Source organism: Nothoprocta perdicaria, unplaced genomic scaffold (genome assembly GCF_003342845.1).
Source record: "Nothoprocta perdicaria isolate Ctin4 unplaced genomic scaffold, notPer1 scaffold_88, whole genome shotgun sequence".
NCBI classification, from domain to species: Eukaryota; Metazoa; Chordata; class Aves; order Tinamiformes; family Tinamidae; genus Nothoprocta; species Nothoprocta perdicaria.
Window position 1 is genome coordinate 1,713,070 of NW_020456176.1, and position 26,968 is coordinate 1,740,037.

The 26,968-nt window shown below is 39.6% G+C and overlaps 1 protein-coding gene across 2 annotated transcripts; it reads right to left on the reverse strand.

The window, feature by feature from the left end:
* Positions 1-220: 220 nt before the first annotated feature.
* On the reverse strand, positions 221-23,230 carry LOC112958546 (ADP-ribosyl cyclase/cyclic ADP-ribose hydrolase 1-like). 2 transcript variants are annotated; one of them, XM_026052412.1, is made up of 8 exons: positions 22,986-23,230; positions 8,562-8,691; positions 7,753-7,888; positions 7,015-7,097; positions 4,817-4,893; positions 4,010-4,102; positions 3,433-3,519; positions 221-1,451 (listed from the first exon to the last, which is right to left on the reverse strand). In XM_026052412.1, exons 1-8 carry the CDS (start codon positions 23,213-23,215, stop codon positions 1,370-1,372), a joined length of 918 nt encoding a protein of 305 aa, XP_025908197.1. In that variant the 5' UTR covers positions 23,216-23,230; the 3' UTR covers positions 221-1,369. The 2 variants fall into 2 exon arrangements, with proteins under 2 accessions (XP_025908197.1, XP_025908198.1); XM_026052413.1 differs by lacking the exon at positions 221-1,451 and adding an exon at positions 3,045-3,103.
* Between the last annotated feature and the right edge of the window lie 3,738 nt (positions 23,231-26,968).

Sequence of the window (26,968 nt, forward strand, 5' to 3'; positions counted from 1 at the left end):
TAAATTATACAAGCTTGCACAGTTTCATAAGGACCCTTCAGATGCAGGGTAGTCACTAAAATACTTAGCCCTATAACATTTTGCCTGTTGGATCACAAAAATCTCTGTATACTTAATGAACTGGCAAGTTGCTGGTTACCCTAACATTGCAACCCTTAGGAATACATATTCAGAGAAAAACTTTTCTCCTGGTGTCAATGGCAAAGCTGAGGCCAGAAACTGGTCTCAGCTCTTTATATTCTTATAAATTCTGTTCTTGAATATGCATATGAGAACTGTAAAATAAAAACCAAAAACAGTGAAACCTGCTGTTTCACTGTAATACATGTCCATGCTTGTGAATTATATACTGCGAAGCATCACTTTTTGCCTAAGAAACTGAAGGCAAGAGAGACTCCTTATTTTGGCAACCTTCTGAGGTTTCTCTCTGATTGAGCGGATGGCCAAGCTGTGGCCTAAGGGGCCACTTACGACTGCTGTAAAGCTTACACATTACTATATTAAGAATAAAATGTAATCAGAACTGCAGCTGTGTTCCCAGAACTATACTGCGTAGGATTTTAATTCAAATGTCTGTGTCAGTCTTGGTATTTTCTCTTCCCAGCTCAATGCATTTAGCAGATGCTCTGAGCAGATTCTGGTGTTTGCCTTGGTTCAACCTTGACTTGGTTCAACTGTTTCCCCACTGGCCACTTTCTGTGATGCTCATTTAAAGGTAAGAAGCTCTGTCTTTTTCACTGTTTGCTTTGCCTCTCAAAGCTGCTGGAGCCCCTGGGAGAAAAGGCCAGCACTTTGCTTAGATCTCCTCGATTCACATATAGAGTAGAAGGGGAGAAACTTCAGATCTTCCTCATTCACTCCCCCCAACCTATAAAAATCAAAGTAGCTCATGTGAACTTACAAAATGCACCACTGGATATTATTCCCTGCTAGGGGATATTCCACTTGGGAACTGCAAGACTGCAGCATGCTCCAGTCACTCTCTTCCAGCCTTGCCAACGAAGGAAGCAGAAAGCTGACCCTGGCAAGCTCTGTCTTCCCTGCGAAGTCTCCTCCCTATGCATGCCCCAGGGAATCCCTGTTCCCAGTCTCTGTGCACAATATGAGCTGTGCAAAAGAGAACAAACCAGAACAAAATACCTGCCCTCAAATACCGATTCCTGGCCTTTCTGAAATAGTATGTTTGTTTATGTGCATGTAATCACACAGTAATCACACCTAAAATATCATTTGTTACTTGGTTGTCAGTATCAACAGCAAGGATTTCTGGTTACTGACTCCGTGCACACCATGGTGCTATTTATCACTCTAAACTATGTAGGCACATCTCTCTTGGTTTCACATACACATAAAGAATTTCTTATTAGTTTCATGGTGTTTCCATTTTGCTGCTGCAAAGTCTGCAGTCTGCATGGTCAGGATTATTTACACACTGAAGGAGCTGAACTGGCCTGTGATAAGACAGAAAAACAAGTAGTAATCATTATGCATGCTCGATAATAACACCACAGTTACTAAATGCAAAAGTCAAAGTACATGTTACACCCGTGCTTATCAAGTGGCTGCCCTTTCTAAGGATAACTATTTTTAGGTCATGCTGCAGAAAGAAAGCTTTAGTGTTTATAGGAGTTGGGTAGAAGAACAAGTGACCCCAAAGTAAAGGAGGATGTGAACTTAGAGCAAGTCATCTGCACTGTGGAGGCCAAAGTAGTTATGAAAAAGAAATGATACCTTGCATTGATATGGAGTTACTGCCATGCAGTTCATTGGTAACTGTTACAGTGCAACACTACTGCTGAAAAATGTCATTCAGGCTTAGATTTTTTGCTGGAAGTCCATCCAGTGAGTCAACGTCTGTTACTTATGGATGACAAAAGCAGGAGTGATGATCTGCATCCATCACCGTGTGGAATGAAAGAACACATGCTCTGCCAATATGGACCTGTATAGTTCTGTTCGTGTTGGCACTGACTTCGGTGGAATGAAATAAACTTGTCAGTGAAACCCTTGAAGGGTTTCACTCTACCAGTAAATTACTGGTTTTCTTATTTCTCTGTACATAAAATAGTATAATTAACTGTGCCTGTTGCTCTACACAGTTGTTTATGTAACGATAGAACTTCGACAGAAAGCCCAGCTAGTCATTCTGCCTGTAGAACCTATCCAGACAGCTGTATTTGTGAATACATTCCTCACGATGTTTTACAGGCATCTCTCAGGCTTCAGCCATAGTGGCATCTAAATTACTACGGATTTTCCCTGCCTACTCTACCCCTTCCTATTCAGTAGCTTACAAAGCCATAGGAAAAACTTAGACTGAAATAGGACGAACTTAGTCTGAACTTAGTCTTCTCTGTGTTACAGGTGCATGTCCTGGGAGCATTGCTGCGTTTCCCCTAGGAGAAACCTGAACACTATGACTTGGCACATCCATGCACCTCTCCAAAAATACTCCTTCACAATGCACAGTGTAGCCATTACTCAGATTCAGCAATACTTAAACAGGGATATGTTGCTCTGCCTTCAAGAAGATTAAAACCTTACCACCAGATAAGGCTTTGTAAGGCAAATGTCTCCTTTGCAGCCCAACTTTCCCTTACTTAAAACTAATGTCATGAAACTCAGCAGTTTATTGAAATGTTTGTTTAGTCTGGAAATGTTTTTATCAGGTACAGTATGTATTCTTTACCCTGAAACAAGGCTCTTAACAGATAAGAAATGATTACTGAGCTTTATAAGTAAAACTGAACCTTTGCTCTTTTTTAATGTCACTAAAGAACATTGTTCCCTCTGTGTGAAGATCTCTGAACACATGCTGAGGAATAGAGGTCTCAAGCAGACTGAGATCTTAACTAGGACGGAACTTGGGTTGTTTTGTTTCCCAGGCTCCTTTTCATATTTTCTGACAATGGGGAATTACAGTAACTAATAACATTTGTCAGTTCTCTGTCCCTCTGACAAAGCAGATGGATATGTAGGAAGCTCAAGCAATAGTGAAGGAAGTAAGGTCAGTCCTTGCCATGACACATTACCTGCATGCAACAGGGAAGAAGCTGCCTATTCAGCTTGGATTGCCAGAGATGAAAATCTGGTCAGATAAAACCTGTTGAGGGAGGATGGATTGCTGCTTCCTTGAAGCCAACTGAGCATGTTAATGGAGTTGACCTTAGGGAATGCTGGGAAGAAAGCAATCCCAAACCATCCCAACAGGAGGCCTGCAGCACAAGTGTAAACTCCTGAGAAGAGCTGGAAAGAGGCACATAAGTGCCGTTTATATGATGGAAGCAAGAGGGGAATTTGCCCTAGTTGGCTGTAGTCCAGAAAACTACAATATAGCACCCCCAGAAAACCATATCCCAAATGTGAGTAGGAGGGAGATGCAATGTTAGTTTTATGCTAGCAAGCTGACACTAATCCAGAACAGGTAATTACCTATGATTCTCTTCACAGTTGAACTTGAAGTTTCGCTCTTCCAAGATGCCTTTTAACCTCTTTATGGAATGTCCTGAGCAGGATTCACTGGAGAAGAAAAAGTCTTTTGTTGTTTGTGTTCCATGTATGTACAGGAAAATTCAGTTAACTTCTACAATATGTAATTTCATACTTTATTTCAGGTAAGATGCTTAAAGATCGGATACTAGTCTTATTTCTTCATGTGCTGTAATTTATGTATGTGGAGATTTGGCTACTGCAGGCCTTTACTGGTGGAAACTGTGCATGATGTTTAGTTGTGAATCTTGCAAAACATCTTTGTGCAGGAAGATACCCATGGGAAATAGGCTGTGGCCACTATGGGTAAGGGGCTGTTTCAGCTGTTTTTCCATTGATAAGAGCCCTGATTTGGCTATTTTTCTTCTATCCAGCTAAAGGTTTTCATGAACCATAGAGGACTATCATAACCTTGTGGTATTTATGCTGAATTTGCCTGAAATAGCTGAAAGAGCCTAAAAGTTGTAGTTGAGAAGATTGACAAATGGATGGAGACTCATTTGGTGCTAGCATACTTCACCTTTGTGGTCCACCGATGTCATGCATAAGCCAAATCTGTACTGCAGAGACTTTGTCTGGATTTAAGTTAGAGATCTCGATGCTTCCAAAAATGCTGTAAGAATTGAATGTGAAAAAGCAAAACTTATTTAGGTGAGATATACAGAGTATCTTCCCCAGGTACAACTGTTTGTTTTAGTGCTACTGTTATTCTCAGTTAAAAAGCATCTTATCTTGCCACTCAATTTTTTAGAATATTTAATGATCTTGTGGTAAAAGATTTTCCTTATTCTTATTTTGCTTTCATGTGAGCTTTTGCAGACCAAAACAAGATGACTTTTTCATCTTTGGTGTCTTTTTGTTTGTTTGATTTACAGGTTATTGACTTGGTTTGGTGTGAAGGAAATGAACATGGCCATTTTGCTGACGAGTGCATTCCTCATTTTTCAACACTATCAAAGACTGCATTTCCTCTCAGGTAATTCAAGGAAGCACAGTCAAAAATGAAGGCAGCTTAGTGAATAGTTAGAAATGTGTGATTCGTGTGTATAACATAGCATACAGATCTAGACTAATTCAAATAGCAGTTACTTCATTGGGAAGAGCGTATTGGAGGTAGTACCATATACCATCAAAAGAATTTAAATTGGAGTTGCTGCATAGGAGCTGCTAAATGAATCAGCTCTGCAACAGCTAAGGGTTTAGATGCATAAATGGGTTTGTTAAAAATCTGTCTTCATTGAGACTCTTTGGCAGAGACCCTGTCACCATACAGGCCCCAAACAAGTAGTCATGGAGCAGCAGGCACGATGGCCTGCTGCATAAATACCTGCTGCTTCTGAAGGCTCCAGCTTCTATTGATCCATTGAGCATCACTTGAACCACACCACATGCTGCTTCTGCAAACTGAATAGAACAAGAGACATCATACTGTAACATTGCAAGCAGTGTCACATCAGGTTCTTGGCTAGTGGGAATTCCTGAAGCTTCTTCAGTGCCATCAGAGTTGATTTATGCAAGTAGAGGATCTGGCCAATATTTTTACCTGAAGATGCTAATGAAAATAAAAGCTTCTAAAAATGGTGGCAAAACTGTCCTAAACTTTCATCAAATAGCTACAGATTGGCAGGCTAAGACTGCATGATACTGGTATAGCAAATCTGCTGTCACGATTGTCTGCAGTATTGATGGGAAGATGCAACTTTCTGGGGCTGGCTACAGCTATCTGACAGGGCTGTTAGCTCCCTCAGTAGCTTGGAATAGTCCTCAGGCTACTTCAGCTCACGCTGTGAGAACAAGCCAGAACAGAGATGCCACAGGTCTGAGGTGTGAATCATCACATACTTGTTCCTCTGTGAGTCATGCGCTCTGCTCTCTTGTGGCTTGGGATTCTTCTCGCCAGTGGTTTTAGTAAGACTCCTCACCAAGGTTTGTTTGATTTGATTTTTAATTACTGGATCATGTAATCATTGTCCGTTTATTCTTTAAAACTTGTGCCCAAATATTTTAAGACTACTAAGGTTGCAGCATAGAGTACCCAGAGCACTCCAGATATATAATCCTCTGGTAAGAGAAAGAATTTTTAAACTGCTTAACACAGATAACTGCACTTATTAAATCCTCCAAGTGCTCTTATGTTTTAACAGTGTGGCTCAAATACAGCTCTTGGGAGTTATGAAGTTACAAGAGGGTTTAATTATATGTAACTTTTTAATGAGTTTTAGTAGATCTTAAATATATTTGGACTAGAAAGCCTGTACCATACAAGCCTAAGTCTGCGTGGTGGTTTATCCCACCCAGATTCTGGAACTGATGGGATTAATCAGGACACTGAAACTGCTAGAAACTGCTTTGAGCTTGGAAAATTTATATATGTTGGTTTGCTCATAATTTTGTTTTGTATGTGTGATTTTTTTTTAAATGATAGCTGAATAATTCATAGGTGCTTATTTTCCATCTGGAGAGTTCTCTATTAATGATCAGATCAAAGGAGAAATCTTCTGAGACATATAAGATTAAAGAGACACAAGAGGGTAGTTCCTCTGGCAGATATACGTCAAGTGAGCATTCTGCGAAGCACTGATTTGACAAAGCCAGGCTAAGTGCTTAACCCTGAGCACCAGCATCTCATTCATGTGATTGGGGCTGACGTGTGTACAGATGGGTGCGTAAATCAGAACCCTGCAGGATCAGCACGCGGAGCAGACATCCTGCTGGGGTTTGTTTTGGCAAAGTGCAGGGAGATTCTCATCCTCTTGGCAAATTTCTGTGGCATTTGTAGGCTGCTCTTGACATTAACATGTCAACATTATATATATACATATATTTCAGTTCTGTGATTAGACTGACATGATGACTATTATTTGTGTTATAAGTTTTATTATTATAAATGACTATTTTGACATTATTTTTAATGTAAACATGGAAACTTTGGAATAAAAATTTCTAAACCCACTATTTTTAATACATAAGGTTAAAGCTCATGTAAAACTCAAGTTTAACATTCAAATCTTCAAACTTGGATTGTTTTTATATTATTTAGGAGGGAAATGATTTCTCTTGTCAAACACTGCACAGTGCTTCATAGTTTCAAATAAATTCATATTTAATAATGATAAAATAGATATGGTTATGAATCCACTTTTTAACCTTTTAAAAGTATAAATATTTAATATAAAATATTTTTAAGGAAGAAATTGGCTATGACAAAATATGGACATTGGCTATACAGGTATCCAGCTTTTATTGGCCCTGCCTGTAAATGGGTCTGTGACAGAAGACTTCAGCATTTTTATTCACAATTAACATGACTTCAAGGTATGGAAAAACTTGCAATGTATAAATTTGATTGTATGATCGAAATCTGTGATTTCTAGTCTATGAATCCAATACAGAAAACAAACTTCAATGAGACACTTTTTTTTTTTTTTTTCCTCTAGATTTCCACATTGTGAATGAAATGTTCCCCATCATGGCAGCTCATGACTTCAGCATTCTCAGAGTAGTTATGACTCTCTTGGGTCTTACCATCTTGGATGCCATTTTCCAGAATACAGAGATAGGGTTGCTTTCACATTCAGTCCGTTTTGGGCAAGATTCATAGTTGATTCCTGAAAAGAAATAAATTAATAGAATAATTAAGTTTAGAAGGAATGTTGGTAACATGCTAATGTGACTTTGAGAGATACTTAAAAATGGCAAGAAGATATGCATCCTATCAAAGCACATCAAAGCTCCACATGAGGAAGGAATTGTAAGAGAGAAGTTATTTTGAATGTATTTGGAGGACTTCCTGTTAAGTCATAGATGTTGCAGGAAGACAATTGCAGGACCTGTATGCAAATCATCTCCAGTAAACTGAGTATGGGAAACATAGTTTGAAATGTGAAAAACAGGTTGGGCAAATGTCTGATCACGTTGAAAAACCAAAATTTGCCCAACATTTTCAACAGTTCCAGTTTAGAAATTATTGAACCTCGAGCACCAATCCAGAAGTCACATGGGTAGCAATTATCCCAAGGCACCTACGTGCTGTTCCAGGCACTTTGAGGGAACAAAACTTGGGATGTTCCTGAATGATATTCTTTAATTCAGTTCGTCCCATAGGACAAATCACTGGAAGGTACTGAGTTATCTAGACAAAGCAGGCTAGATGTTACTGTTAACATATTATTTTAAGATAGACTGTGGTTAGTCTAGATATACACAAGAATAATCTGGAATACTGATGTTGATATTTGCAATGTAAAAAATAGGTGTTATTACCTGGGGCAGACGGATCTCCACACCATGAAACCCTGTCAGCCATATAACCCAACAAGGTATCCTCCAAGGTAAGGAAATTGTGATTGGACTTTGTATAACGATGAACGAGATCATTCGTCTTGCTCCAAAACAGTGACTGTGAAAGAAGGTACAATGTGGAATAAGTGATACCGGTACTAGAGCTGGTCAGGAAATCTTCCATTAAAAAAACTCATGATAAGGAAGGAGTTAATAGTTTGTTTATTTATTTATTTTTAGTGAGATGCTGCAAGTTTATATTAGTGGCTCTGTTTCTATTCCTGTAGCCCAATCCAGTTCCCATTTCCCAAAACTTTCAGATAGCTATTTTTTTGTGGAAATCAGCCTGTTTGGTCTGCAGTGCATTTTGAAAGAAAAGTTCTAATTAGCTCTCGCAGTCTATATACTCCTAATTTATGGGGTGCTTTTCAACTGTGCATGGAAGAGCAGCTTTTCGGAAGCAATGCCCTTCTAACTGCACGCTCATGTATTTCTAAACTGTGTGCTTAGGGAGCAGGGACGTCTCCATAACTTGGATGATCCCAGAACTGCCCTTTGAAGCAAAGCCCCGAGCAAGGATGTTTCTGGGCAATAGATAAGGAACAGGTTCGCTCAGTTCCAAAGGTGGTAACAGCAGGACAGTGGCCGCAAGCCCGGGGGCAAAATACCTGCCTTGTCACCTTAGAGATACTCAGTTATTATGGAAAAGATCCTTCATTCTAGTCGAAGTACAGACGTGTTGTCCCACAACAACCCTACTTATACAGCCCGCCACGTGTTATGGCCATTACCTTGTTACAGGGTATGGGATGACTTGCTAACTCCATTAAAGGCTGATAATCTTCTGGTGTAATATTACAGGGATTCTTGTAAATGAACGCCTGCTTTAATGATTCCCATATTTTTAGGCAATCTTTATCTCTGCCAAAACATTAAAACATAGTTAGTTAGTGTTTATGAGTATTTATGACTGTGAAAGGATCTACTTCTGTCATGTTCAAACTATCAGATCTCAAAAAAGTTTTGACTCTGCTCAGGCACTAAAATAATTCATCTATGAATAAAGTTGACTACCTTCAGCAAATTGAGTATAAACTGAGGAATGAGCAGTTCTAAAACATCTCTCTCTTGCATTTTACATTGCTGATTGTTGTAATATCTGAGTAGACCTTATGTTTATGTCTCTTAAAAGAGCTTTGCTGACATGACATAACTAGAAGATCAAATGTATTGATTCTCCATACTAAATCATAAGAAGCAAATGTGGCAGAATATAGCTTGTACATTTTACAAATATGGCTGAATATACTGTCTGAACAAATATAGTGAGCTAAAAATATGCTAGTGAGTCGCTCCAGAGAGCATACAACTCTGCAGAAATAATATCCATAATTTTAATAAGCACAGAAGCAGAAACCTTGGTATCTTTACTTGTGCACTAGTTTGCAGCTATTGACTTTGCTAGAGCTGCTGCTGATTTGCACAGGTATCTCTGAGATCGTAATCAGGTACTTCATCTTCAGTCTGATCAGATCATCCACTGCCTTGCAGGTCCTAGACCTTCTGCATTTACTGGTGTGAGTCAGAGGAATCCCACTCAAATCACACTGGGGAGAACTGGTGCATGCTCAACTGAACTGTATCACCCCAATCTCCATTTTCTCTTCAGATGTTGCTTCATCAGCACAGTCATCAGCCTTGGAAATAAAACACACTCTGCTGACAGAACAGAGGGCTCCTTTTGTGCTACCCAAATGAAATTTGTTGCACTCTGCTGGCAAGAGCTCATACTGCTGTGCTTGTGCTGAGGTACTGACATGCTCCCTTTCTGAAAAAAAGCCTGGGACTGCTCAGGCCAATTGCTTTCTTATGTCTGAAGTACTGAGCAAAATGTTATATTAAGATAATTTGTAATTACTGTCTGTGTTTTCAAGGCTGTCTCCAAAAGGTGCACGTCCCTGGCTCCTGTAATACGGGTCCATTTGGAAAGTCTGCCTCTCATTGCATCTCAATGACAGTGTAACAGATGCTGCTGCTTGCAATTCTGCATCTCTCTTTTCCCTGTTTTTATATAATTTTTAAAATGTTGATTACATTGTCCTGTCTACATACCTGAGTAGAACTATTCTGACCATCTTTGACTTCATCATTTTTCTGCACTATTTGTAATTATATTTATCATCTTCTAATGTGTCTCCACTAAAAGCTCCCTGAAGTATTACTTTTATCTTTTGTGAAGAAACTACTGTACTTAAAGCATTATAAAACTAATGCTGATCAATTACTGTATGGCAGATAAACAGCTGTAGCCTTTTTTTCATCAGTTGGTACACAGGTAACATGTAGGATGTGGAATTTGATTAGTTTTAAGAATAATCCTAAAAGCATTAAGAAAAAACAGCAATTCATTTAGAATTCCAAGGCATTCTACAATGTTCTTAATCTTCACAATTGCTGTGTAATATAATTCCCATTACTTAAGTTGATTAAGATTTCTATTTAGTATCCATCAGTGGGGCAAATGGAAAATACAGAATTCCGTTCCTCATAATATATAGATTTTGTCTAAACTAGGCTACCTGGAGCTACTTCTCAACTCCTGGCCGTTTCCTGACAGTGTTGGAATGTGTCTGGATATGAACTGTCATCCCTCCTTTCCTTATGGAAAAGAATCATCATGCAAAGTAAAGGTCAGACTCTACTTGCCTGTGCCCAGAAAGGAGCCACAGCACCTGAGAGCACTACATAAGAGAGAGAAGGCCCCTATAGACACCCTAGATGGGGTTTGGGACAGTCTTATATCAGAGAGGACCAAAACAATACACTCCAAGGTGTCCTTATCTTCCCTCTTGCCTTTATTTATGCAGTTACAGTTATACCTTAGTATTGTGTATGATGCCAGGTATTTGGCCCAGACTAATCAGCCTGTATTCTTTTTCTTTCTTTATTCTCTTTTTGGCTACTTCTGATTACAACAGTAACTTTTATTTTATGACATACCTCTCCTTTCCACCACACTCCAACAGTTCTCATTTCACGGTTGACTACAACTCCTCTGCCTTGAGGTCTTAACAACTGCTCTTACGCTACAGCTGGCTCCTTTTTTCCTCCAAAGTTTTAGTACTCTTATTGTCATGGTTAGCTGCAACTTCTTTCTTTGGCCTGCTTTTATTAAATCCTACCTAATGGTAGCCAAGCTCTCGCAACTCATCAACTTGCCTATGCCAGAGCCCATAAGAGCTGCTTAGTGGCTGCTCGTGCTGAGGAAGGGGCAGAGGAACCTGGGAGGTGGCGCTTGGGGCCTCCCACAGCAGGTTTGTCCTCCAGCTTTCCCAGTCCTCCCAACTCTCTGTGAAGGGCTTATGGCAGATATATCCTGCTCTCATTCCTGCAGCACCAAAATTCGTTATGCTGCTGAGCTCAAGCTGGACTGCTGATATTTTACAGCATGAATTTACTGATTTAAAACGCATTTGGGTATTGCCACCTTGCACTACTGTCTGAAGCAGTACAGACAGGGAAGGGGCAAAACAAGTGGAGGTTCTCTGGCCACCTTGGATAACATGCCAAATTTCATTTTTTACCATATAGGTCTGTTACAGGGAAGACCCCAGCCATGGTAGAGATGGCATCTCTTATATGTACACACGAAATTTACGTCCAGGTAAGTAAATACTAGTAACAATGATCATTTTTCACTGGGCTATTGTCTTCTATCTGGGAATCCCAAAGCACTTTCAGTTTTAGTTACTATAAAACTGTGAGTCTTTCTAGTAATTGCACAGTCATTGCTTTGCTGTGCAATGGCTGCCTTGTCATGTTAGAGAGTGGTCGCATCTCTTACTAAGCAAGGACACCAGTAAATATCTCTTGGACCTTTATATATGCAATGAGTTGGTCCCTCAGAGGACAAGTCAGAGCAGAATTTAAGTTACATTTTCTTCCCAAAGAGCTTGTCCCTGGTTGCAAACTTTGGTACTTTATTTAACGTTTGGGCAGTTGCAAGTTGATCTCACTGTGACACAAGATTATAGTATGATCACAGTGAATCAGCCCAAAGAGATGGCTCATACAGAGTAAGGAGGACATTTCAGAGCAGGCAGCTATCCCCTTGACATTGCACGTCCAACTGCACCATAAAAGAGAATTTGCTGGGGTTTACTGTAAGCATTGGTATGGTTCAAAGGCATTTTTATGGTTCACAATTTCTAATTTGGCAAGTAAATTGTCCTCCTAGCAGGGTCTTCTTAAGTTACTCCTGAAGTCCCTTATGTATGGCAGTGTTAACAGCCACAGTTGACAGCTGGCTACTTGGTCATCTATCCTTTCATGCTGCAAAGTTCTGTAGGCTTGTTCTCAGAACACAAAATATTTTACAGGAAAACATAAGAAAACCTAGGGTTTATTCCCAGTACAAGAGGTAGATAATAAACATTCATATGATTCATGACCCTGCTAACACACCTTGCTGCGTCCTGAACTCAAAGCATCGGCTTACTAGAACTTCAAAACGCCGAGCTCAGCACTAGATGATGTGCATATATATATCTGAGAGAGAGAACAGTGTTTATCCACGATTATGGCAGAATTGAGAAAAATGTATTTTTAATATCCTAGAGTGATAAAGCTTAGCTTCTGAATGTGGGAGAAGTTCTTCTACAGCTGGTATCTGTAGGATGTTTTCTGTGTGTTCTGTAGGATACACAGATGGAAGCTGAGGCATCATAGAGGACTCTTGCAGAAATGAATCCATTCCAGCATTATTTTAGAAAATACAATACAGAAATTCAAGGTAAAAATACATACAAAATTGAAACAACACTTAATATTTCATTATCCTCACCTATTAGCATTAGTTAATTGATTTGCTGTTGGAAGACTCTTTCTCTGATATGAAATGCAGGGTTTGATTGACAGCTCAAGAGCTTACCAATTGCACAGAATTGTATTTTTGTGGATAAACAAAAAAGTAAGGAGTGGGAAATCTTAGGACTTGTTAATCTCAGCTCCAGGAGGTTATGAAATTTTTTTATCCTTGCTGTTGAGGTTGACATTGCAAAGTTACATCTGTCCTTTTTCTAGCATAGAAAATTTTTGTCTACTGTACCATATTTAGTTGACATTCAGTGAAGTTAAGGGGGAAAGACATGTTGCAGCTCAGGGGTTCCTAAAAACAGTGCTAGAGTTTTGTTGGTATTTGTTATACTAAATCTTCTAGCAAGAATACTTCCAGGGTGAAACAAGAACATTCTCCTTGCCAAAAAATGCCCAAGAAAAACTGTTTTCCTATGGTTACAGCGCAGGCTGCTTGAGGTGAACACCTGCCCAAAGATCCTGTCCTTCCTCTCAGCTTCTGATAAATCTCAAACATGGTTTGCAGGAAGAGCTCATAGTTTTTATATATAGACTTATCTAGACTTATCTATATAGACTCATCTATTTTTATATATATAGACTTACCTAGACTTATCTAGACAAGGTGATGGGTGAGAGATGAGTGACAATGTTTTCAGACTTGATGTGCCAGAATTTGGGATATCTTTTAGGACTTCTTGCACTGTGAGGAGCTGACACAGAACTAGTTGGTAGCTACTTATCTTTTCAGGTGGAGCATTGGAAAGCAAACTTCACACAACTATTATCAGAAAAAAAATCCCCATCCATTGAATCCGAAATCTTTCATATCAGTAAAATCATTACTGGGAAGTTCTCAGATACAGAATTGTTTATTTTAATTTTGTTTTATTTATAGTAGAAAAGGAAAAATGGGGGAGAGGGAGACTACTGATTGAAACATAAAATAATGTCTGGGATACAAATTGATTTAACCAGTAGAACTATGCTTCCTTATTAAGTGCAAATGTTACATATACTGCACAGCATATCCTAGGATTGTCCTTACATTTGAGTATAAGTTGTATTTTCCCATGAATTTGAGTATTTCTTTCCATTTACCTTTTGTTTTAATGAATATCACATTAATCTATCAAATAGAAACTGAGGCCAAAATTTCTTCCATTAGCAGCCATTCTAGAGCCAAACTTTAATGTGTATATTAGAAAAATGGACAGCTTCTGCATCATTATCTCTTGCATATCAGTATGTTGGTCTGACTAACCTTGAGAGACTATCCTTTCACTTAAAGGAATGAGTTAGCATTGAGATAACTGGGAAATCACTCTTAATACAGTTTTTTTCTTTTAATTTGAAATTTTATTTTATTTTTTCTTTAACTGGATGTGACAAGACAACTTCATCCACAGTTGAAATTGATTTAACTGGTCTAATATCAAGCATGAGTTTAATTCCTAGGAGTTTCAGTCACTCCCTGACTCGAGTGTTGTTTTCAGTTCATCACTGACCCGGCATCAGGCCTGTGCTAAGAACATCTGATGAAGGGCAGTGCTTCCCTGGTGTATATTGCCTCTAGTTTTTTACTGAAAGAGAGAGACATGCTTAAATTGCCTTTTAAATATGTCTTTTAAATTTACCAATAAAAATAATTTTCTGGCTTTGTTCTAAAGAACTTGATTCAATCTGATCATATGGTTCAAACTTCTCCAACAGGCAGGAGAAACTTCTCTGGTGAGACATGCTATCCCCCATATTCAGCAGTGAATTTCCAACATCCTGAGGTTTCTTTCTAAAGCATGGCAACCTCTTCAAGCCAATCTGGGATTATTTAATCGCAGTGTCAGTGGTGAGGCTCTAAACTTTGAGCTGTGAGCAACCCCAGAGCTGAAGGACCCGTTGCATAGTTGGCCTCTGCAGGGTCTGTCAGCAGCTGAGATTGGGAAGCTTCTCTGTGGAGACTAGCTCAGTTGGAAAGCTGCAGTCTGGATGACTGTGACCTGTGGCTTTTGTTGCCTTGTGCATGCAGTTACCCACCTTTCCCTCCCATTTTCTAGCACAAAATAGTAATTCAGGTGGCACCCATGTGCTTAGAAATCTAGCTCTTTAAATAGTCAGTGAATTTTATAAATACATCGGTGATCCTCAAATACATAAAAAATATTCATAATCTGCTAGGGAGTCTGAGAAGTTATCCTCATTTGTAAAAGCCTGGAGATCAGGTGTTTTAGAAGGAGATTGCATATCAAAGGATCTGGATGCTGTAGCAATATCGTTGCATTTAACAACCTTGCCTGTGCTTTGTATCAGCTTATCTGCCTCTTCCAGGGCTTTTGAGGAACTATGTCTTTGCAGCGTTGTCAGAAATGAAGCAATGAACCTTATCTTTATGCCTGTGTTGAAAGACAGCCTGCTGTAACCCTGAATCTTTTTGCTACCTTTTTTTCCCCTGTGTATTTTTGGTTTTCCTCTTGCTGCCTCTTCCCCACTTCCAAACTCGCTATTTCTCACTAATGATTTTGAGAAGAATTTTGGAATATTTGCAGAGTTAGGAGTTCCTGCAGTCAATGTACGCGTGTGAAGGGAGTTAAATGTAAGGTGAACACTGCCATCAAGTGGAAGAAGGATCTCATCAGAGGGGCAGCTGAGCAATTTTAAATATGTGCATTTTATTTGATGTGACAGTCTGCCTTATCTTCAGATCAATGACTCAGGAAATGGGTAAATGCATACAAGAGATGAGATTCATTGCTATTATTTTAGCATCTAAAATCTCCCATCACGTACCTCTGTGCTAGAAATCTGACAAATACGAGTGAGGAGAGGTCAACTACTCACACTGACATGGGTGAACATCTGAGGAGGTTACTGGCTGCTCGTTTTAGCATGAGAGAAAGGAAAAAAATACCGAGGGAAAGAATTAGTTTAAAAAAATCATGAAGCTGAGCTGTCAATCTCGAAGTCTTCAATAAACACTAGCATTTACTCTCCACTTAGTTTAATTACATAAAAACTGTCCATCATCTTGATATTTAAGATAGCCTATTTTGTTCATTATGAGAATGACATAGTTGATTTTTTTGGCAGCTTGATTTTATAAATATTGCTCGCTATTAATTAAATAGTTCCAAGGCCAGTAAAGAAGGCTCTGGGGTAGAGACAGAGACCCAAAACTGCCTCAGAGAAGGGTGACTTCTGGAAAGGCTGCCTGGAGGTAGCGTAGCTGCATTCCCCACAGCAGAGATCAGGCATCTGGAGCTCTGAAACAAAAAGTAGATGAGACATAGACAAGGGGACGACTGCAAGGGCAGCTGCATGGCCTTGGTTTACAGCCCTGTTGTATTTTATGTCATTTGGGAATTAAAGCTCCAGGATAACGCTCAGTAACGTCAACCTTCCTGGAAGTGCTGAGCCAAGAGGTGGCAGCTTTAAACCAGTGAAATGCTCATCTATATCAGCAAATTATTGGCTGCTTTAGTATTTTTCTAGGTGAAAAAATAAATATATATGTGTGTGTGTGTGTGTATATATATATTATTTACATATGTGTGTATTACACACATTATATATGTGTGTATAATATATATATTATTTATATATGTGTGTATTTATATATATATATAAAAACTGCTCAAGCAGAAGACATTCAAAACTAAATTCTGTACCATGGATGCAGCCTTTACAAGGAGTGAAGTGCCAAATGGACTACATTTTAAAATTCTGCTGTTGTACAGTTTAATTTCCAAGTCAAATCTATTTTATCAACAGAAATAGAGGGAACATATTTAAGCTGGCATCTTCATTAGAAAATTTATTTCTAGTATTGCTTAATTCTGAATGCCAGTCTTGGGAAGAGACATCCACAAGAAAGATCTAAATCGAAATATGATAACAAGGAAATACTCAGTGGTTTAATGCAGCTGTAGATACTTCTTATTTTACTTTTTTTTCTTTCATTTTGAGAGCTAAAACTGCTGGAATGTGACACATACGCAGGAAGTCAGGAGAGTTCCCTGGTTCAAGGGAACCAGGTGTCAGCAGGACAAATATGGGGCAGCAGACTGCAGATTTAGTGGAACAGTCAATGAACTCTCTTGGTGATACCTTATTTTGGGGTCATCTTCTGTGAAGAGAGATAGCATCCTTAGCATCTGTTTTTACTCCTGGAGACTTGAGGGCAATTTTTATTCCATAGGAAGAAGAATCTTCTTCTGAAGGAATAAGAATCTGCTCCTCATAGTCCCATGGAGAAGCAAAGTGACATTTCCCCAGAGTGCTCTGATGTTTAAGGAGTTCTTCAGTTTGAAGAACCATCAGCTGATAGTTGAATTAGCTGAACCAGCTGAACTGTCTTATCAGTTGAACCAGCTAAACTATCCTGTCAGTAACCAGCTCTGAGCAAGGCAGGCTTCACTGACATCCTTATGGATTGTCTGTGTCCGAGGCTGACACGAAGGCAGGGAGAAGTGTGAGGGTCCAGGTTTCCCCCTTTCAGCAACAGAGAACTGTTAGATTGGCTCGTCCAAACTTCTCTAATTTCAGTTCTGTGTTGCTAGAATTTTGAGAGTAATTACTCTGTATAGCCAAAGTGATATCAATAAGGAAGAAAGAAGGCAAGGAAAGGGTAACTAAGAGACTGGAGGATAAGCAACTGTACTTGACTAAGTATCTGCATAAAATCACAGTGCCAAGTGCACAAATATTTCTGATTAATTTGTAAAGGGCTAGTATATCTAGAATGATCTTCTTTCTTGCATATGTAATGAAAACCAAGGAGATTTTCTCTACTTATGCAAGGAGATTTTTATATTTATGATATGACAGAGTAATCCTGAGTCATGCAATAAGTATAAGCTATCTCAAATACTAAAATAATGCCTTCAAATCCTGTAGAATCTTGTACAAAGGACTATAAATATCTTACCAGTATTAAAAACCTCTCTGAGAACATTAGAAACACATAGTCATATAATAGTCATTAAATATGTCTACAAGTAGATCTAAACAATGAGCAGCAGATACGGGCTGCCGAAATGAGAGCTATACCCCCACGAGAATCCAATTCCAAGAGCACTGCACTGCTGTACTTCAAAAGCACATTGATGTTGGCCATGGAGATAGGACAAGGCACCCTTGGACATCTCCTCCCAAAGTTCCCATAACACTCATAAACTTACTATTATTAACGGGATTACTGCCTGGGAGTTTGTACTTCAGGGGAGCAGAAATAAATGTTTTGGTTCTTAATTATCTCAAGAACCAATTAACATTAGATAAACATTACTATATTAGCTTGTCTCTTGCTAGAAAGGAAATTACGTCTTTCTAATTTAACTTTCTAGCTGTCTCTAGATAGAAAGAGGTGATACCAAGATTCAAATGGAACCCTGTCTTTTAGTCCAAAATAGTTATGGAAACTTGCCTGAAACAGCATAGGAAGTCATCTAAGAACCAACTATAGAACCAGTAACCCTTGCTCTCAAGCCTAAAGTGCTAACAACCAGCCATTGGTTTCTACTAAATGGTATTTTCCATTTCCTCACTAAAGCTCACTAGAGCATGTTGCAATTGAGTTGTCCTTCTGAGTGAGACTTAAATAGTTGTTAACATTTGTAATTATTGTGTCTAAGTCATTAAGAACTTACACAAAGGATCAAAGTCATGCACAGGTTAGTGAAAATCAGTTGTAAAAATATGAATGACCTTGCTCTAAACATCCAAGGGCAAATGTAAGCAGCTGTGGGAATAGAGATGAAAAACAGAATCACTATGAATGTTTCAAATAATGATGGCTAACACATAGTAAGTATTGAAGTCAGCACCTTGGCATCTGAAATAGGGAAGGAAGTAGTAAGAACATACATTGAAACACTAACAAATGTTCTATTTTCCCATTTTAATGAGCCATGTGTTATTATGGTGATACAGTGTCCCTCTTAATAAGGAAAGACAAACCAAAGCTAGCAAGAGAAGTTAACACCATTGCCAGAGCAAATGAGCCAGAAAGTTTCTGCATTTGTTCCAGTTATATGACAGATGTTTTGAAAGTCTAAAAACCTTTTGATAGAGTCATATAATCGAGCCATGATGCAGCCAAAATTTCTTTTACATAGGCCTTATGTTCTTCTTCATCAAATATTGGAGTATGATGCCATAATCATATAAAATAAAACTAAGTCAATTCCATTTAAATAATATGCCATTGAACTAGCTGTAGGACTAGTTTTTTTGAAATCTGAATGCTTGGTGTGAAAGTGTTAATAAGCAGAGAACAAATGCAGGGAGATTTAATTTAAAATGTTAGCATACCATGAAGGCAAATGCAAAAGTAAGCACAAAAAACAAATTCTTTCTAGAATAAATTATAATGCAAATACAATAGCAGGTGCTACACAGAAAACAAGCTGGCTTAACCTCAGCCACTTTTAAATAGTGGGCCCTATAGGCCTATAAGAAACTGTGGCTTATTTTGAGTGGAGCAATGAGCAAGTCTAAGGGGGTAGGAGTAAACTTCATCGGGAAATGAAAAATATCTTGAAATGCAAATGTAAGGTGAGTTCGTTTTAGAATAACGAACACTTTGTGTTTCAGGGCTCAGTGTCTAGGGCCTCCATATAGATAATATTTCTTAATATTCAAGTATTAATCATTTGAGTAAGGTGTTCTAAAAAGATTCTGATTGTACCAGGATTGAATTAATGTACATTTAAATTAGTATTGCATGAAAATTGAAATGCTGTAAAGTGTTCAGTTAGCCACAAGAGGGGGTCTGTATTACTGGGAAAGAGAACATGGAGTAATTGAAAGTCAAATCCTTCAAGTATTAGTGCCTTTTCACAGACAGCAGTACAGCAAATTTTAATGGCTACTGTGGATAAATATGGGAATTTTGTAAGACTAGTGAAATAGAACTTGTACCTTTTGTTACTATTCAAATTCAGTAATTTTATTCTTTTGTTAATATTCAAAACACTTCTGGGTTGCGATGCACCCTTGCTTTGTCTTTTTCTTCTGGCATCAGTAAATATTTTCTAAGGAAGCTGAAAGGAAATAATATTAATCTTTGATGCAATTATGTAGCTGTGCAGCTCTGTGTGCTGGTAGGGAAAATACCTTGAAAGCTTGCTGCCATACCAGCAGCATGTTTTTTTCCTAGAAATGGGGCTAATATTGCAAATGCAAAAGATATTAGAAGTATTTGGCATTCGCCACATGTTTCTCCTAAACTTTGGCACAGAGAGAATTCTTCATGAGAAGCATGATGAGGAAAGTGTACGTGTGCAAATTATTCTTAAGCACCACTTAAACCTCTCTATTCAGGAGGACCTGATGGATGAGAGCAATCTAAAGAGCAACAGAAAGAGCTCTAAGGGTTGTATTGCACACAACCAGTTAAAATTCCTAGAAGACAGTCCTATATATATAGCAGTAGTGAATTATTCTTTAGTAAGCAGCTGCTGAAATTTTGGATGGTTTTGGAGAACAAACATAACACAACAGGATACAATCAGATTACCTAAGAGGTGTTTAGAAAACTCTGCTGCTGGTGCCACAGGCTTTTGAGTGGTCTTAATGGTCTTGGGTTCTGACCCACATTTAGAATCAGAAAAGATGAACAGAGTGCGCTCATTGCATGCAGTGTCCAGAGCTCCAGTGTATGTCCAGGATCTTCTGGAGCTATTGTGGACATGATGATAAAGGTGAATATCAGCATGACCATGGCACTGTCACATGGCTTACATTGTGCTGTTGAAAAGCAGTGCTTAGTGGTGACTGTAGCCTCTGTTATATTGATCCATCAGGTCTGGATATGTTAGAAATTCCTATTGACATAGGTCACCAGCACACCTTTTGCTTCAAAACCAGTCAGCTATTCTAATTTTGTAGTATGACAGTCCAAAATGTACTTACGATCACACTTACTAGTACTGTAATGAATATATTGCTGATATCAAATACCTGAAAATATTATCAAAGATGAAAGTTGTATTTCAGTGGGTTTTGTATTAAAAAAAATGCATATTCTTGAGTGCAACCAAATCTTGGTAGTTTGTACTCATTCCATGCTCTATCTTGTTTTATTGCAAGATGTGCCCAATAAAAGAGGTGGGGAGAGGATGCATTTCGAGTTTTTTGCAGGGATTTTTTTTGATTCAGTGAGATTCTTACAGCTTCTTTTATTAAAATGACTGAGAGGGCAGAGTGGGACCAAAGGACTGGCCAAGATCACTTCAAGCACACATTAATCTCTGACTCGAAGTTGTAGGATGATGAGAAAGGTTAAGCTGAGGCTTCATGTCAAAACATCTGCAGGAAATGCAGAGGTGTGGAACCAAAAAGTGCATTTGCTTTGGTCAGGCGATTGCTTTTGAAACATTATGAAAGTAGGAGGTCGTGGCTTAGCCAGGAAAACATGAAAGTCAAGATAGACAGAAATATGTGAGTTAAACTCTGTACAACAAAAGTGGAGTCAAAAGATGGAAAAAATACAGAGTCTATGGGTGTTTGTGGTGAAGGCTGGCAGATCCAGATCCAGACAATAGAAGGCCCAACTGAGTATAAGACACTGTGTGATCAGCTTATAAAGCTGAGTTTCTTCAGTTCCATTTTCCTAATCCTTTTCTTGGATTAAATGCATCAGAGATCAAGCAATGGGAGATACAACGCCTACAGTAATGACGAAAGAGCATAGGATGAAAGATGGAGGGATTTGTGATGTGTCCCAAAGGCCCTGGCTTTATTGTCAGAAAGTGGCAGTGATTAAAAGGGTTTGGTTGTACCACACACTATGCTGCTCTCGGTAGGACTGGGAATGGTAAATCTAAGATCAGATTCCTAAAGGAGGCAGTGCCTATGTCTTACCTTTTCTATTCAGGAACCTGCTGAACTTTTCAGGTATACAAAAATGAATATTTTTGCTTTTTCAGTGCTGTCTCTCTGAGATACAGTTTACATTGTTTCTTTAATAGGTTGAAAAACAAATCCTCCAACTACACAGAAGTCATTAATCTAAAGGAAAGAAGGAAATCACAGTCCTTCTGAAACTATTAAATATTGCTGGATTCAGAATAGCATAAAATGTAATGCATTGTAAACACAACCATTTTAGAAACCTTATGACCATGGATTTGTGGCTTTTTAAAATCTATTCTTGAAGGCATTTTTAAGCAAATAATTTCCAGCCATATTTGTGGTTCAGCTTCATCGTAATGTGGATGAAACCATTTGTGAAGTTGGCTAGAAACAAGTTTGCACAAAAGTCATTTTTTACATCTGTAGCACCCCAGTTTGAATGAATGAACAAGGAGAAGTAACAAAGGCTAGTAGGTTTCCAAAATTATTTCAGACTTAGATATTGAGTGGATTTTTATTTAATAAATGTAAGTATCCTTTTAGGAATATGTGCATTGTTTTGCAAAACCTTCAGGAGGTTTTAATTTTGCTCATAAAAGCAACCTGGAAGCACTCACATGTTTAATATAGGATGTGTGCTTCAGTTTCTGTGGGCTCAGGTCATGTGTTTTGTGTGTCCATTTTCCTTCCGGTAGTGCACATCAGCTTTTACATACAGGATTCCCTGCACTGGAAACAGAGGTGAGAATCCTGCCCCTTTCTTGGCTCTCCAGCAGGAAGTTTCCAGGTGTTTAGAGGTTTTGAGGATGGGATAGGGAGGTGGGAAGCCCGCGCTGGCTCCGGCTTGAGGTGCTGGGGACCCCTGGGCCCTGCTCAGCGGTTCCCCAGGCTGGACCCATCCGGACACTGCTGCAGACCTGGGCCCAAGGCCTCTCCTCTGCCTATCACGACACTATCACGTATCCCATATCGGGACACGGTGCCCAGGTGCCACCGCTGCGAGACCCTTGCTGTTCCCCGCGGCACCAGGCTCCGACTGCCGGGAACTCGCACAAGTCTTCTTGCCCACGGGCTAAAACATCTGCTCCGCATAAGCCCAAGACATTTCCCAACGCTTTTCTAACATGCTCGTCCACCCTGCAAGTCTGTGCTGAACTTTTCCGCTTTCCTGTGAAATATCTAGGTTACGTGAATACAGTGTTACAGCTTTTTACAGCCTGGATTTGGTCACTGTGGCATATTCAAAGCTGTGGGAATCCGACCTCTATTTTAGCTGCTGTGTGCAAACTCACAGTTTGTGTTTTTGGGTGATTCTGCCCTAGCACCTCACTGTCCTGCTCATCCCGCAGGCTGTTCCCCAAGGAAGCTCTCCGGGTGCATTTTGCTGACATAAGTGCAACCCTTTCCCCCCGATTCCTGCACACCCGAGGTGGTGGTTCGTTGGGGATGGTGGCTGCCTCTTTCCATGGCTTGTACCAGGGCACCTCACACGGAGCAGGGCTGGTACTCACCCCAGCGCGGGCTGCCGAGCCGCCACGTAGCTGTAGCACCTTCCCAGGATGACTTCTCGGAGGTTCCTGGTGGTGCCTTTGTCCTTCCACTTCAGCCTGCGGGGACCCATCTCCTGCTTTCCCCGAGTGAGGACAGAAGCCAGGACGGCAGCCACGACGAGGGAGACGAGCAGGAGTGCGATGCCGGCGAGGAGGATGGTGCGTGGCCACTTGCTGTGCCGGGGGGGCATCGCTGGCAGAGCCTGCGCCAAGGGAACAGCGGCAGCCGCTGCTCTCCCTGTCCTGTCCCGTCCTGTCCCGTCCCGTCCTGTCCCGGGCGGCCGGCTCAGACGCGGCTCTCACTGTCACCTCCCCCTTGTCCTGGCTCGGGGGCCGGGAGGCCGGACTGGCCCCGTGCCCGGCCCGGGCAGCCCTGCCAGCTCCCGGCCGGCGCTCTGTCCTTATGGGAGCCACGGTGCGGGACTCGGCACGCACCGGTGCCAGCCCGGCCGCTGGGCTTCCCCTGCTGCTGATCCGGCCGTGGTCTCTCCAAGGTGAGCTTGTCAAGTTGTTGTAGTAACCTCACAAAAGTGCATTTTTGCAAGACAAGTCATGGTAAGAGAACTCCTGTAGCACTTAGTCAAAGATTCCATTGCAGAGATGTTCTCCGACTTGTGTGTGGCGACAAAAGCCGAATTAAACTGCACATACCTGGCTCATTTATTTGTTTTTTAATTACAGTTGATAAAACAGCTTTTACCAAAGGCAATTACTAATATTGCAGTAGCCGTAAAATGCAACTCGGGTCATCAACTAACAATGTGGTGTTTTGTTTCCTTGCAAGCAGGCTTGGGTTAGCTGTCACACAAGTTTCTGAGACTAGCTGTGTAAATTGTGGGTGTCTAAGGCTGTATTAAACAGTGTAAAGAAGCATTAAGTGTTCTCTGCAATAGTGAAGTTAGTTTCTTATTGTGCTCTCCAAATGAAGCTGTTCAAGTTCCTTGGTGAAAAGCCAAAACTGAGAGAGTTAAATCTCAAAATCTAACCAAACTAATCAAGGGAATATCAGCATAATACATAGCACTAACTACTAATTATTCATAATTACTTATTAAGGACTGTTTTTAACTGGTTTAATGCAACGGAAGGATTTTGGGCTACCTCTCAGCTTGGGTTAGGCAGCTCCAGAAGCCCTGAGGAATGCTGCTCTCTGACCAAAGGCTTCAGTGTTAAGCAATATTTAAGTACCTAATCCTCTGAATTCTTCTGATACTATTTTCAGAGAAATGACGGAAACATTTCACGGGTTTTAGTCAGAACTGAAGCCTCATTTTGGGAGTGACATATCTCTTCTTCTGATATTAACACTCATGCCATACTAGTTGGAGTGATAAGAAGATGCTTAGTGACAGTCATATACTGTCTCCTTAACTTGAGAAATAATTGTCCATCTGATAATTAAAATGTTGAGTAATTAATTTTGGCAACTTTTTAATATAATAATAAGGATACCAAAGTTTCTACGGTATTACCTATAGCCCGTCCAGTGACGTCTTCTCACCCTGTGTTAATGGGTTGTATCCCAGGATCTTGAAAAAATCTAAGTGTCTCTATGAGACAATTCAACAATAATTAACTCATAAATTGTGGGTTTTTTTCCCCTTATTCTTTCTGTAAGCACATGAGTTTGTCCTGACAGGCAGAGATAATTGTTTTTTTTTCCATGTTCTGATCATAATGAAACTCGAATACATGATATTCGCATCTGAACCTTTATGATCTTTAAATGAATAATACACAAAGGACTCCCTTTGTTTTATTTTCCTCTTTGTGTTTCCTTATATCTCTTTTCATCTTTTTACTGTTCACATTCATCAACTAAGTAAATACCATGTTGAAAAGAAAAGGAAAAAAAAAATAGCCTAAACACCGTATGCAGTGAACTGCAGTATCAGCTTGTTCTGGGTATCAAAGATAAATATCGCAAAATATTCTTAAAGAATGATTCTTTGAACAGAACAAAAGGAATAGTCTAAAAAGACTTTAAAACCTTAAAGTCTCTGTTAGTCAGGTCAGGAAGCCTGATGTAAGCAAACATTTTCTTTTATCAGATATGACACTGATTCGTTTAGAATAAACAAATAATCTGAGTGCAGACTCAGTTTCCTCCAGAGTCTCCTTGTTGATTTTGTAGCACCTTGAATTACACAAGCAATCTAAAAGACAAGTAAATTCCAGGTCTCTTTAGAGCAGATACTCACGTCCCAATCAGAATGAACAAGACTCACAAAGAGAGATGAGGGGGTGGCAAAGGAGCCAGGAAAATCAAATATTTCTGTGTTTAGGAATGTGATAATTTTGCTTGCACTGTAAAATGTGGGAATGAACTCACTTCTTGCAAACCTTCTGGCACAAGAAGATGTAACCAAGGGAGCTGAATAAGACAGTACATTAACAAAAGAGGTTATCTTAGATTAACTTGATCCAACCACAGTAACAGTAAAAGCTCAATCTTAACAGGACATCATGGAAATGCAAATGTGACATTTCTCCTGAGATTGCAGTGAAGGGCTTCTGGATCTGAATCCTCCTTGAGATGCCTTTCTAGGGAGTATTTCCACACCTTGCAAGGAAAGCTATGCCTAAAAAAAGTGGCATAACTGATAAATTCATAGCCCACACTTGGAGCCTTCTGATTTAACTGAGTTTTAGGGTATCTAACCTAATAATACTTACGGTTATTGATACTAATAAACTAATAGTGGTCAAATCAAGGCGTGCTTGCACTAAAACTCCAGGGAGTTTTGATTAGAAAGTGAATGTAAAAGATTGCAAGACAGAAATACTTGAGGCCAGTGAATGCCAGCATCTGCTTCTGATACTATTTATTGAAGCAGGGGCCTGCTTTGAGAATGTAACTGTATTATTTGTAATTTATTAGCCAGCATGATTACCGCTAAGGGTACTGTAAGACAAAGCAGCTAATTCCCACTTCTGCTTATAAGTTCTGTGGATCACAATTTTTTATCCAGCAAAGGATAATAACCCACCCCCAACCATTCCGAAGTTTTGATTCCTTTTTTTCTTTTTTCTTTTTTTTTTTTTTGAATGACAGATATATTTCTTTCCTGTCATAGATCATCCTGGCATCCAAAACCTGGCTGAGGGCACAAAGAATCCTTGCTCCTAAGAGGCCGTATGCAGCAGATGGGACTGAACTGATGAAAGAAACCTTGCAAACCCAGGTAAGAAAAAGGAGTGTTGCGCATCTTTTTGATGCCTAGGGTTAATATCTTCTCCTGGGAATATCTTTCTCAATGGAGAAGACCACAGAATAGTTGGAGTTGGAAGGGAAATCATCCAGTCCAAAAGATTTCTTGGTAAGATTTTATTACGATTGAATGTTTTGCCTGTGTCCAAGTTACTCCTCACTGGCTTCTATTTTTTTCTCTTGGGTATATGGTGTGATCAGCTCTCTGGTAAAAATGGAAACAACATCACTGCCTTTAAGGAAACAAAATTATACTAGGAGTGAATTTGTCCATAAAATAGAAACAAGTTTCTTCAAAGACTACACAGCTTGAGAATCATGAAGGATCCCATTAGCGTAATGCATTAGACTACAATGATACCACGCTATTCACAGTGCTATTAATTACCCCCAGTCTTGTGGAAGCCTCTAATTACTAGTTGCCAGTTCTCTACAGAAATTATGAATAAAAGAGCAGAGGCTCTTACAATAATTGAAGAAATTATTTGTTTCCTGGCTTTTGTCGGAATAGCCATGACTAGAGTCTTCTCAGAGCTTCCCAGTTTCACAGAGTAGAAGCTGTCATAACATTTAGTGAAGGCTTAAGAAGAGCACTGTGAGAGCAGAATGATGAATGAGTTGAGAGAAAGAGCTGGCATGAAATGGCTCTGTGAAGAGCTGTACTGTCCAACTGCATGCACTAGCTACTGTGGAAGATGCATTTGTGACTTAGTGTCTCAGCATCCTATTCAGT

Coding starts and splice junctions, on each gene's coding strand:
- LOC112958546 (XM_026052412.1), bottom strand. CDS start 23,215: ATGCCCCCCCGGCACAGCAAGTGGCCACGCACCATCCTCCTCGCCGGC. Junction 8,692..22,985: donor GCTCGGCAGCCCGCGCTGGG/GTGAGTACCAGC, acceptor ATGTTTTGGCAG/AGATAAAGATTGCCTAAAAA. Junction 3,520..4,009: donor GACATCGGTGGACCACAAAG/GTGAAGTATGCT, acceptor TTTCTTCTCCAG/TGAATCCTGCTCAGGACATT.